Source organism: Nymphalis io, chromosome 19 (assembly GCF_905147045.1).
Source record: "Nymphalis io chromosome 19, ilAglIoxx1.1, whole genome shotgun sequence".
NCBI lineage: Eukaryota > Metazoa > Arthropoda > Insecta > Lepidoptera > Nymphalidae > Nymphalis > Nymphalis io.
Genome location: NC_065906.1, coordinates 2,574,845 through 2,588,757, shown reverse-complemented (window position 1 = coordinate 2,588,757; position 13,913 = coordinate 2,574,845). Strand labels below are relative to the sequence as shown.

Sequence of the window (13,913 nt, the reverse complement as noted above, 5' to 3'; positions counted from 1 at the left end):
TCTCCAAGGCTTTCGACAGGGTCTGGCACAGAAGTCTTCTCTCCAAGCTACCGGCATATGGTCTGCCTGCTCAGCTATGCACCTGGATTGCCAGCTTCCTACACAAGCGTAGCCTTCGTGTTTTAGTAGATGGTTGCGCTTCACAATTCTATGTAGTGAATGCTGGGGTCCCCCAGGGATCTGTGCTATCTCCCACACTCTTTCTTTTGCATATCAATGATATGCTCTCCCTTGGGAACATACATTGCTATGCAGATGATAGTACAGTGCATGGTGGATACCACGGACGCGCAGTGGCTGGGCGGGCGGAAACTGAGGAGAGGCGGGAGAATCTTGTCATTGAACTCAATAGGACGTTAGATCTCATCGCCAAATGGGGCTCTGATAATCTTGTTGAGTTTAATGCCAAGAAAACACAGGTGTGCGCTCTCACAGCGAAAAAGTCACCATTTTACCCTCATCCCTCCCTCTGTGGCACACCGCTGATGATACAAAGCAAAATCGCCATGCTGGGGATGGACGTTCGCTGCGACCTTAGTCAAAGGGATTACATCGAGGCTATTATAAAAACAGCTTCACGAAAACTCGGAGTTCTGAACAAGGTGCGGCGTTTTTTCACGCCACAACAACTGTGCCTGTTATACAAAACACAGGTACGGTCTTGCGTTGAATATTGCTCGCACCTTTGGGATGGCTCCGCTAAGTACCTAATGATGGCCTTGGACCGGTTGCAGCGACGTGCAGTACGCATTATTGGCGACGTAAAGGTCACAAACACCCTTGAACCTTTACAATTGCGTCGTGAGATAGCAGCACTGAGCGCTTTCTATCGACTGTATCACGGCGAGTGCTCTGAGGAATTATTCTCTCTAATTCCTGCTTCCCCCTTCCTTCTTAAGTCCACGCGAGCTGGTTCTCAATGTCACCGCCTAACTGTGACATCAATTCCATCGCGAACAAAGAATTTGGCAACTCCTTTCTTTGTCGCACTTCCAAAAAATGGAATTCCTTACCAGCTCACGTGTTCCCCTCCGCTTACAACCCGGGTTCCTTCAAACGAGCCGTGAAGAGGCATCTTGCGGGCCGGCAAGGCGAAGGCGGCTAGTGCAGAACGTTTTTCCCGTCTGTACTGGCCGTCGTCGCGTTTGGACTCTACTACCACTTACCATCAGGTGGAGTAGAGTCATTTGCCCTCCCGGCGAATATAAAAAAAAAACAAAGTCTGTTTGGGACATGTGACCTGGAATCTGGAACATAGTCATGTAGACTATGTTTGTGCTGAAAGTATAATCTATCATAATTAGAAAGTTTCATATCAGTCAGACCAGTAGTTCTTACGTTAATTTGAGAAAATACCAAACAAATAATTAAAAAGCATTTTTTCAATATTTATATAATTATTTCAAAATAGAATGATAATTGTTAAAAAAGTTAAACGTGTAAATACCGTTTTTTATGGATTAGCAAACAATCTTAACGAAGACAAATTACTTCACTTTTTACTACGGAAGTGAATAATTGACTTCTGAAAAAAACCGTTATAAAAGTTACAACTTTTTGCTAAATCCCTTAGTTAGTTAAAGAGCTGTATTAACAACGCTAGTTACTGTGACAAGGTATTAAAATGTTGCGTTTGTGTATCGCTTTTATTCTTTTTTATTATCAAGTTGAATCTGTTATGCAAGATATTAGTTGTCCAAATGTTAGCCCTAGAGAATTGGATTTAGTCGAGGTAAGTTTATACAATTTACTTAATATCTATTTATAATATTATATATTATCTCGAACGCTAGTGGCACAAGTAAAAATTTTTTATTTGCGCCACTAACGTTCGAGACGTCGGGATGTTGGGGGTCGGATGCCCTTACTTTAATAAGAGAGATAGTCTGTCGCCTTAGATAGGATAGGATTTGACAGTCGTTCCGGGTCCTACTTGGCACAGAGTTTGTCCATTGCCCTACAGCGCGGAAATGCGGCCTGCATTATGGGCAGCTTTGCGTCGAGTGGGAATCGGGAGGGACTATTTTAAATTTGACTTAAATAATAATAATAATAAAAATTACATTAAAATATTTTAACTTAGATATAATATTTATGTTTTAATGTAATATTAAATAAATTTTAGTTAGTGATTTTAATTATGATTATCTATTAATTAATAAATCAATGTATATCATGTTTTGTGAAATAATTTGTTTATAGTTTTATAATACACAAATAAATAATTCAAATTTATAAAATTTAGCCAGATTTACAAATAGTCCACCATTACTGTCATTACACATTAGCGTCGTAAGAAATATTAACTGTACCTCGTGTCACCATCCATTATATCAGTGTAATAACAGGCACAAGAGACATAACTGCATAGTTCCCCAGATTAGTGGCGCATTGACGATGTTAGGAATGGTTAATATTTCATACACCTTCAATGTCTATGGACGATGGTGATCACTTACCATAATGTGGACAATTTCCCTATCCGCCTATTTATTTTTTTATTAAAATCGTATGTTATGTATATTTTATATGTACATTTTGCGATTACATTATTATTCAAAATTACACAGAAAAAAAGCAATGTTGTATGGACCAGTACTGGGATAAAACATTTTAGATCCTATATTGCAGTTAATAGAATGGTTTTAACAATACCAACGTGTTTTACTATATATTACTCTGCAGCTCGATGGCAAGTGGTATCTTGCAGCGGTCGCCACCGACCTAAACATGCAAGGCGACTGCGCGATGGTGGTCTTCAACCACAAGAATAACAATACCACGGACGTCTCTATCAGCTGGGTGGTTAACAATACCGCTAGTTACTACAACGGCTCTGTTGCACTTACCGTTGGCAGCAATGGCGGTGATTTACTGTTAGTTACATATACTGGTGAGTTATAATATATATAAATCATGTATCATGTAGCCGAGATGGCTCTGTGGTAAGAACGCGTGAATCTTAACCGATGATCGTGGGTTCAAACCCGGGCAAGCACCACTGAATTTTCATGTGCTTAATTTGTGATTATAATTCATCTCGTGCTTTACGGTGAAGGAAAACATCGTGAGGAAACCTGCATGTGTCTAATTTCACTGAAATTCTGCCACATGTGAATTCTACCAACCCGCATTGGAGCAGCGTGGTGGAATAAGCTCCAAACCTTCTCCTCAAAAAGAGGAGAGGAGGCCTTTAGCCCAGTGGTGGGACATTCACAGGCTGTTACGGATGTATCTATCTGTATTAGACCACAATAAATACTTTACCATTTCATAATATACCTATTTGTTATTTCTATGAATAATATAATATGAAACTAATTATCATTTCTAACAATATAACGAAATGTTTTAAATTTCCGTATACTAAAAGAAACTTGCATGTGTCTAATTTAACTTAAATATGTCTCATCCACCAACCCCCATTGGGGCATCGCGTTGGAATAAGCTCCAAACCTTCTCCTCAAAGGGAGAGGAGCCCTTAGCTCAGCAGTGTTTTTTTATAGAATAGGAAGGCGGACGAGCATATGGGCCACCTGATGGTAAGTGGTCACCAACGCCCATAGATATTGGCATTGTAGGAATGTTAACCATCGCTTACATCACCAATGCGCCACCAATCTTGGGAACTAAGATGTTATGTCCCTTGTGCCTGTAATTACACTGGCTCATTCACCCTTTAAACTGTTGTTTTGCGGTAGAATATCTGATGAGTGAGTGGTACCTACCCAGACCAGCTTGCACAAAGCTCTACCACCAGTGTGACATTTACAGGCTTTTAACATACAAGTATATTCTGATCGTCCTTTCTCTTTCCATCCGTCACTAATCATATAATTTATCCCTTTCATTACATGAGCAATATAATCACACAAATTAAATTACAGATCAGAAATCTGAAACATATTCTGTGTTGGACGTGAACTACGAACACTATGCGGTCATATTTGCCTGCTACGACAACCCTGATGGCAACAGTAGTACTTGTAAGTGGATACAGTTATTATAGCCGAGATTGCCTAGTGGTAAGAGCGCGTGAATCTTGACCGATGATCGTGGGTTCAAACCCTGGCAAGCGCCTCTGAATTTTCATATGCTTAATTTCTGATTATAATTCATCCTGTGTTTGATGGTGAAGGAAAACATTGTGCGAAAACCTGCATGCGACTAATTTCACTGAAATTCTGCCACATATGTATTCCACCAATCCGCATTGAAACAGCGTGGTGGAATAAGCTACAAACCTTCTCCTCAAAAAGAGAGAAGAGGCCTTAGCCCAGCAGTGGAACATTCACAGGCTGTTACTGATCAGTTATTGCATTCCATAGAGCAAAATGTGATAAGATTCGATGCGTATTCGTTGACCTTCCATCCTCATAGTTTATAAACAAGGCAAGTAATTAGCAGACGCATCTTTTATTAAGTAGCTACTATTCCAGTTTCGCACGGATTGAATAAGGATCTACATAACACATTATACATATTTTATGGCTTTCCACGGCGCACGCCGGTTAAACTCTCGGTCGCCATAATTTTTTCTGACATCTTCAACATTCACCGTCATATTCCAGCCAATAACCGGAAAGCATTAATAATGTATACAACTAAACCTTCCACATGAACTCCGTCTATTAGTGAAATCGTATGAAAATCCGTTTACTCGGAAAGCCGCGGTCGGGGTTATTTATTTTATAATTTATTGTTTCATACAATGCATTTGCGTTAAGCGAACTTTTTGTGCAATATAATTTTGTTATGTAATTGAGTGAAATAAAAAAAAAAATTAACGAAAAAAATTACGTGGAACTGATAGATGTGAATGACACGGAACTTTTAAAAGTCATTAATGGAATTCTTCCTTCCTCCTTCCGCTTGAATAAACAATAGAGTTCAATGAAGCAGGTCTCGCTTCATTGGAGGTCACGCGCAGGCAGACAAAAAATACGATCTATTCGCTTAGAAAATAAATTTGTCGCATATAAAAAAAATTGTATAACGCAAGCAAATTGTCTGACATTGTATTCAGTTTTATTACGAAGTTAATTATCCAATTAAAAATATATATTTGCTTGCCTATCGTCGGCGAAATGTATTAGATACCTATTAAGAAATCTGTAAAACTACATTTCATGCAAATAAATGATTATGATTTAATTGAAAACATAAGGGGGTGGAGGTATTATGTCGTTAAAAACTTTTCGAATTTGTTAAGCCAAAATCATATTTTAAGTCACTATAAACATGATGGTATCTTCAGCTCTCACGTTTTAAAACGTAAAGAGTAATGTTTGATAGGCCTATATAAACGAACATGTAATCAACGCAAAAAGATAAAACTGCAATTTACTTAACATTATATTTCTGTTTATTCTTCTTCTTCTTCTTATATGTTCAATTAATACACCGAACCGATGAGCCTAGATAGCTTATAAAACACCTGGATCTTAACCGAAGGTTGAAATATACTCTCAAAACTGAATTATTATGAGGTTAATTGGTATTTGTGATTCATCTCGTGCACGCCGGTGAAGGAAAACAAACCTGCATGTGTCGTATGAATTTCTTACAATGTCCATCAAACCGCGGTTAAGAAATGCGGTATACGCTCAAAAGCGTAAAGTAAATCAATCAATCAATCAATCAATCAACAACCAATCGTTGTCCACTGCTGAACATAGGCCTCTCCCAAGGTGCGCCAAAGCTCCCTGTCCTCCGCCTTCCGCATCCAGTTGGTGCCCGCCACCTTCTTAAGGTCGTCGGTCCACCTGGCTGGAGGGCGCCCTACGCTGCGCTTGCCGATTCGCGGTCTCCACTCTAGGACTCGTCTGCTCCAACGGCCATCGGTCCTACGACATACGTGAGCCAGCCCACTGCCACTTCAGCCTGCTAATTTTGCAAGCTATGTCGGTGACTCCGGTTCTTTTCCGGATAATCTCATTTCTGATCTTATCCTTCAAAGATACTCCGAGCATAGCTCGCTCCATAGCACGCTGAGCGACTTTGAATTTGTGGACTAGTCCCGCAGTTAGTGTCCACGTTTCGGCACCGTATGTCATGGCAGGTAAGACGCATTGGTTGAAGACTTTCGTCTTCAAACATTGCGGTATAGACGACTTGAGGACTTGACGAAGGTTGCCAAATGCTGCCCATCCCAAGCGAATTCTTCGATCGGCTTCCTTCTCGAAGTTGTTCCTACCGACTTGTATTATCTGTCCTAGGTAGGTATATTCACTAACAACTTCGAGAGGTTTCCCCTCGACGTATATCGGTCCCGGCACGACATGCCTATTGAACATGACCTTGGTCTTGTCCAAGTTCATACCGAGACCGACACACCGGGAAGACTCGCCTAGGCTACGCAGCATTTCGGCGAGTTGTTCCAGCGACTCTGCTATGATGACGATATCGTCGGCAAACCGAAGGTGTGAGATGTACTCGCCGTTTACATTGACTCCATACTCAGTCCAATCCAGCGTCTTGAAAACGTCTTCCAACGCGTTGGTGAACAGTTTAGGGGATATTACATCCCCCTGTCTCACCCCTCTGCACAGTTGGATCGCCTTCGTCTTACAGTCCTGGATGTGGACAGTCATTGTAGCGGCGTTGTACAGACATCTCAGTACCTCGATATATCTCCAATCGATATGACATCTCTGCAATGAGTCGAGCACTGCCCAGGTTTCGATGGAGTCGAAGGCTTTCTCGTAGTCCACAAATGCCATACACAGCGGCTGATTGTACTCTTCGGTCTTCTGCACAATCTGCCGAACAGTATGGATGTGGTCCACGGTGCTGTAGCCTGATCGAAAGCTGGCTTGCTCTGGGGGCTGGAACTCGTCAAGTCGTCTGGCGAGACGGTTCGTGACGACTCTTGAGAACAGCTTATACACGTGACTCAGGAGGGAGATTGGTCTGTAGTTTTTCAAGAGGGTTTTATCACCTTTCTTGAAAAACAGTACCACCTCACTCCCGCTCCACGTTTCCGGGGTCTTGCCATGTTGGATGACGGAATTAAAGAGGCTTGCTAGCTCTTTCAGGACCGGAGTCCCGCCTGCCTTAAGCAACTCTGTTGTGATTCCGTCATCACCCGGAGCTTTGTTGTTTTTAAGCTGTTCTAGAGCCGCCCTAATCTCTCCTTGGTCAACGACCGGGAGCTCCTCGGAGTAATGGCGCATAAGAGGGGCGCGCTGGTCATCAATACTGATTCCCACGGGTTTATCCGATCTTGAAGGGAACAACTGCCCATAAAACCTCTCTACTTCTCCGACAATCTCAGGCCTAGAGGTAACGACCCCACCATTTTCAGTTTTAAGTTTTGTCAGACGCGGCCTCCCAAACTTGCGAGCGAACACTTTCGATCCCCGATTTTGCTCAATCTCAGCTTTGATGGCACGGGTATCGGAGCGTCGGAGATCGCGTCGCGTCAGCGTTTTCATTGTTCGGTTTAAGGCCTTATCTGACAAAAACGATGGTAGTTCTCGTCGTTTTCTCATGAGCTCGAGTGTCTCAGCAGAGAGTTTTGGTGCGTTGTCTCTTCTCTGTGGCGGAAAACACTTGCGGGATGTGTTTTGCAGTATTTTGACCAGCGTGTCGGTTCTCTCATCAATGCTGCTTATGGTTTCCAACGCGGTGAATTGATTTTGAAGTTCCATTTGGAACTTTTCGGAGCCTTGAGCAGCTTGGAGCATGGTAGGTCGGAGAGTAGACCTCATCATTCTCGATCTTTCGGCTTTTAAGTTGATATTTAGAGTGCCTCGAACCAAGCGGTGATCACTTCCGGTATTAAACCTGTTGATCACTGAAACATCTCTAAATATGTGCCTTTTATTCGAAATGATAAAGTCTATCTCGTTCCTTGTCACGTTATCGGAGCTTTGCCAGGTCCACCTCCTCTGAGGCTTCTTTTGAAAGAAAGAATTCATCAAAAAAAGCCCCTGCGCTTCGAGAAAGTTTACCAGCATTTGCCCCCTGTGATTTCTGCAGCCCAAGCCGTAAGGTCCGAATTTCGATTCACCGCTATCTTGTACTCCCACTTTAGCATTAAAGTCTCCCATAACAACATTGTAGTGGGCCTTCGAGGTGTCGTTGAGGGCCTTTGCGTTGTCCTCGTACATCGCTTCGACCACATCATCAGAGTATGTCGAAGTTGGCGCATATACCTGTACGACCTTCAGGGAGTACCTGTCGGAAAATTTTAGGACAAGGTACGCTACCCGGTTCGACACACTACTGATTTCCACAATGCTGCTAATGAGATCCTTTTTGACTAGAAAACCGACACCACCCTGGGAGAGGTTATCACCTTCGCGGAAGTTAACCGGACTCTAGAGTTATCGTGTCCTCCCCCTGTCTTTGGACTTCAGATAACCCCAGTATATGCCAGTTTATATGACTTAACTCTACTTCTAATTCGGCGAGGTGATGGTCCAGCCTCATCGAGCGTCCATTATACGTTGCCATGTTCAGTCGCTTTATACGGTAGCCTGCCGTGAACCGGTGATTCTTAGCACCCCCTGCCCTGCCGATACCGCGACCGCTTCCTTGGTCGGGCCTAGCGGGCTTGCCGGTAACTGGGGGCCTTTTTTTGGGCGCATCTGCCATTAAGGGAGGGGTTTGCCCATACTCGCCGCGCTGGGCAGGCGTGTTGGCGAGCGCAGTAGGGGGGTAAGATGTTTATGGGAGGGGGGACGCTGCTGCCCATCCCCCCTTTTCCCCGTCCCTCAGTCGCCTCTTACGACACCCACGGGATGAGATTGGGGGAGTACTATTCTAAACCGGTACTCCACGGAAAGTAAAGTAAATATTTTAGTATTTTTACCATTTAATTCAACTTCAACTTGAACTACTAAATAGCTCTTTAAACGATAACACCGTCATAAATTTTATGTACTTGTGAGACATTTATTTTATTCGTGTATTGTGCGATTTCAGATGAGCTATGGAAGCTAACACGCACACCACATTTGAAGAAAACAGACGCCGCCATGTTGGACCAGACAGTTGGGAACTACAGCCTTCAAAACACGCCTTTCCTGATCTTCAATAACACTGAAGACTCTTGCAAAATAAATGCTGGTAATCATTTGAATCCAGCAACGCTCATCATGACATCGGCAGCTGCTATTACGTTGTTAAGGAGATTATATTAGTACCTATATATAAGAACATATAATGTAGTAATTAATTATATGACCGTCTATAATAGTTGTTTTTAAGCGTTGGTATTTATTAAAATATTCAATCTATATTGTACAAACTAAGGGTGAGAGCCCTCAGTCGTTATATATTATTTAGATACATTATGAGTGATGTTGACGATAATTTTATTGTGGAAAACAAGAGATTAAAAAGATGCTAATGTTTATTTTATAATATTTTTATCTCTTTAAAATAAATTATGTCCGTGGACAAAATATGTATTAAGTAGAAAAATAAATATAAGTTGTTTAAGTGACATCTATCGGTGTTAATGTGTATCATTATGTTTCAATAAGTTCGTTATCTTACTAGTGTCTTCATAGTTCCTGTGCATACACATAGATGGCATTGTTTCGTAATAAACGTGAATAAATTTAATTTAAATCGAATCTAAAATATTATTTTCTTAGAACATATTGATTTATATTTCTAAATCCAAATATTTAGGTCAAATTTTATACTAATATTTAGGTTAAATTGTGTGAAACAAAATATTGAACCTTAAATTCAATATATAAAACGAAGTATATAATATAATAAGGGAGCATACGAGAGCGTCACGTCGCTTACCGTCGCGGTATACGAGTCGGTCTTAATCTCAAAGTGCACAAATAACTATTTCATATAAAAAATATAAGTATGCACAATAACGTGACCTTGTAAACGGTTGATCAATTGTTATCAATCATTATCATGGTTCAGAAACTCGACGAGGAAACGAAAGACTCATCAATACTTCGATCCAATCAATGGGTACGTTTATTTATTATGATTACTGTAAACGCCCCAAGCAGTTTACTAGCACGATCCAGACTTAGACGCTCGTTGACTTTTATAGCAGTTTTTACACCCGCGAATACCGAGTTGGATTCCTTCAGGACGAAAGTCTACCAATTTATTTTACAACTACACAAACTAGCTTAACAGTATCCGTCTTTATAGCAATGAAATAAGGTTTATTGTTTAACACTCACTGCTATGGAAGTGAAAATTAAAATTGTTTTGTAGACGAGTTGATTACAGTAATGTTCGAAGGTAAAATGTGGGGGGTGTTTTCTTTGGCGGTTTGCGAGAGGATAGACGATATGTGAAGTCGGTAAGCGTTCTAACAAATTAACTCTCCGTATAAAGTAGGTTTAGTTGGAGTTAGTTGGTCGGGTAGTCTATGGAGACGTTCCTTTTTATTTCGTAACTTCAAAGGTTATATCGTTGAATTGAAATAAGAACTACGCAAATATAAAAATTCCCCGAGGGATCATCGTGTCGTGGGGGGGGGGGGGGCGGCGTCTTACAGTAAGCAGATACCATTAATAATGTTAACGATCTATAACAACTTCTGTCCCTTTAGGGAGACACTTTTACAGTCATTTACATCTTATATATATAGATATCTATACCAGGTACGAAGTGGCACAAAGGACATAACAGCGTAGTTACCCAAGGATGTAAGAGATGCTAATATTTCTTACAATACCAATACCTAAATGCGGTGGTGTTCACTTACCACCAATGGCCAATTCTCCAGTCAACGTAGGTTTGAATTTAAAATAATAATAATAATTTTTACTTCGAAATTAAATAGAAATAAAAAAAACACAAGCTGTAAACACTTTTAAATATTTTCTCCAATATCATTCCATTCTATTCCACTATCATATGTACTTATATTTTCAAATAAGAATGCAAATTTATTTCCTGATAGAATAGAATTAAGAGTTATTTATAAACTGTATAGTATAGTACAGTACAGTAATAGCCTGTTAATGTCCCACTGCTGGGCTAAGTTCTCCTCTCCCTTTTGAGGAGAAGGTTTGGAGCTTATTCCACCACGCAGCTTCAATGCGGGTTGGTAGAATACACGTGACAGAATTTCAATTAAATTAGACACATGCAGGTTTCCTCACGATGTTTTCCTTCAACGTCAAACACGAGATGAATTATAAACACTAATTAAGCACATGAAAATTCGGTGGTGCTTGCCCGGGTTTGAACCCACGATCGGTTAAGATCATCGGTTAAGATTCCCGCGTTCTAACCACTAGGCCATCTCAGCTAAACTGTAGCTTACATGAAACTATTGTTTTGTTCTTAAAATGAATAATAAAAAAAATCATAACTTTCATGGGTATTGATGACGGACAATTAGCGCAAATATTGTCATTGCAGACTATTGTTATGCATAATCTTGCATGAAGAACAACCGGTTCCTCTGCACCCACAACTACCGTTGCGCCCTTGGTGTGTGTATCTTATTAACGTACCATATTAAGACGGCTTTAGATACGGTTACAGATACGGTGAGAATGCGCGTCTATTGACAAATACCATCGGACGTGGTCAACGATGTTTTAAGAATATTTTTTATAGAATGTGAAGGCGGACGAGCATATGGGCAACCTGATGATGAGTGGTCACCAACGCCCTTAGACATTGGCATTGTAAGAAATGTTAACCATCGCTAACATCACCAATGTGCCACCAACCTTGGGAACTAAGATGTTATGTCCCTTGTGCCTGTAATTACACTGGCTCACTCACCCTTCAAACCGGAACACAAAAGTATTGCTGTTTTGCGGTAGAATATCTGATGAGTGGGTGGTACCTACCCAGACAAGCTTGCACAAAGCTCTACCGCCAGTAGAAAAAAAATGAGGAACAAAGTGATTTTTAATAAAATAGCACTATACATACGGTGATAGGTGTGACAATTAAGTTTTTCACAAGCTGTTGTGTTTGTGATAAGACTGTCAAGACAACTGTCAAGTTGTACAGATATACTTCAATGGAATAATTAGCATAATGGGTCAGGTTAGAAGGTCGTTGTCTCACGGTAGCATGCGAAAGCGATCCCGTGGCGCTCCTCGTTAAGGCGGAGAGGGTACCGCTGGCTTTTTAGTGGGTATTCCGATGTTCGGGGTACACTCGGCGCCTTGGACACTGGCTAGCCCCACAAACCTCCCCACTGTCCCCGTGGGGGAAACGCGTAACGCGTTTTTCCAGCGATAAAAAGAGGTCGTTGTCTACGATAATATTGTCTTTAAAAAATAGTAAGTTATGAACTTATTGAAAAGTTTAATTAAGACCTGCAGTTGTAAAAGTGCATTACAAAATTAAACAAGCACTATGCATTAAATTGGAGATGGAACTGCTCCCGCGCGGAATATTTACAGAATTGAAACATTTTTAATGGGTCAGCTCCAGGTAATTTCTGTTCTCCTAGTACTTGTAAATCAAGAACTTTCGTCATAACTGAGAATTATAAAGTTTCCCACCCCACTATTTGTTATACTAGTCACATGAATTCACTCGCGTTAAAATTACTTTGTCATTTTATGGCACAGTTTTCAGAATAACTATTTACAGATTTTTTTTTAATTTTTGTAATTTTACGTCAAACTAGAAAATGCATTGTGGATTTGTGGTTTGCGGATTTATCGTTTTATTCGTTGTTACTGTATATGTATTGTATGTTGTATTATATACTTGTAATTTTATATGTATTGATGATATAATTTATTTATTGATATATTATTTACTTATTAGTATATATATTATAGTATTTATTATTACATCAACACCTACCTCATATCCTATCAGTTATTACTTACACCGTTGGTTACCTGGAAGTGATCGCTATGTAGCGATAAGGTCGCCATAATTGTATTTTTATTTAGGCTGTATACATGTTTTGTATTTTTCTCTTTGTGGTGTACAATAAAGTATAAAGTAGAATTTGAAATTAAAATAATCTATATAAATAAAAATAGATTTTATACCAATCTTGTCAATCGATACATTCATATATCATATATAGGCAGGACAAGTCTAGCTAGTTGGAAGTACGATTTGAGGAAAAATATAACAAAACGGCACCGTCGTCAAAAATTAAATCTAACATGCTTTATCCCTGGTATCCTGAAGGCCCTTGGACAACAAAGGAGTGAAGTCACCTAACTATTTTCCAAATATAATTGAACAATATCTTTCATCCGTGTGTTTCAATAATAATTTATTGCATTATACAAGGATTATACGTGTATTTTACTATATTTTCTTAATATACAACATAAAATGTGTATAATCCTCAACATTGGGACATATTTAGGTATAGAAATTTTTATTGTGGGAGCCTCGAGGCTGTAGCTCCGGATGCTCTCCCCTAAAACCGGCTCTGGTATCTATATTTACACTATTTGGGAAATATACCTTATATATTTCAATCTCAATTTTTGAAATGAAAACTTCTTTAGGTGCGTTGCGCTGGTTTATCGTAGGGGATAGACACGTGGCTTCGCGTCAACGGCATGCTAATGTTAATATAATTAAATCGTTGAAAGAACAAATAATTCAAGTATTGTGCAAATTAATGAGGATAATAATGATTGAACAAAAAGCAATATAATAAAATGTGATAGAATTATTACCTGGAGTGCCAATAGATGTGGAAATTGGACAAATATATTTAACAGTTTCCAGTTTTCACTTCTATCGGCAGTCCCTATGACTGCCTGTTTTTTTTCATATTTTTAGTATTATATTTGCGCATTCTCGAAACTTCCGAGCATAATTAGTTTGTTCTAAGTGAGTCCGATAATTAATGCGGTAACTCGTCGGCACCTTTTGTCCTCTAAGAAAAACGACCTACAATGTGACTTAATGGTAGCAAATGAAGCGAAGAAAACAATTGCGGTCGTCGTGTTTACATTTGAGACAAT

General features: G+C 40.0%; 1 protein-coding gene across 1 annotated transcript; it reads left to right on the top strand.

Moving 5' to 3' along the window:
- The first annotated feature begins 1,678 nt into the window (after positions 1 to 1,678).
- Positions 1,679 to 9,209, top strand: LOC126776154 (insecticyanin-B-like). Its single transcript, XM_050498454.1, has 4 exons — positions 1,679 to 1,732; positions 2,686 to 2,893; positions 3,888 to 3,986; positions 8,932 to 9,209. Exons 1-4 carry the CDS (start codon positions 1,679 to 1,681, stop codon positions 9,147 to 9,149), a joined length of 579 nt encoding a protein of 192 aa, XP_050354411.1. The 3' UTR covers positions 9,150 to 9,209.
- Positions 9,210 to 13,913: the final 4,704 nt, after the last annotated feature.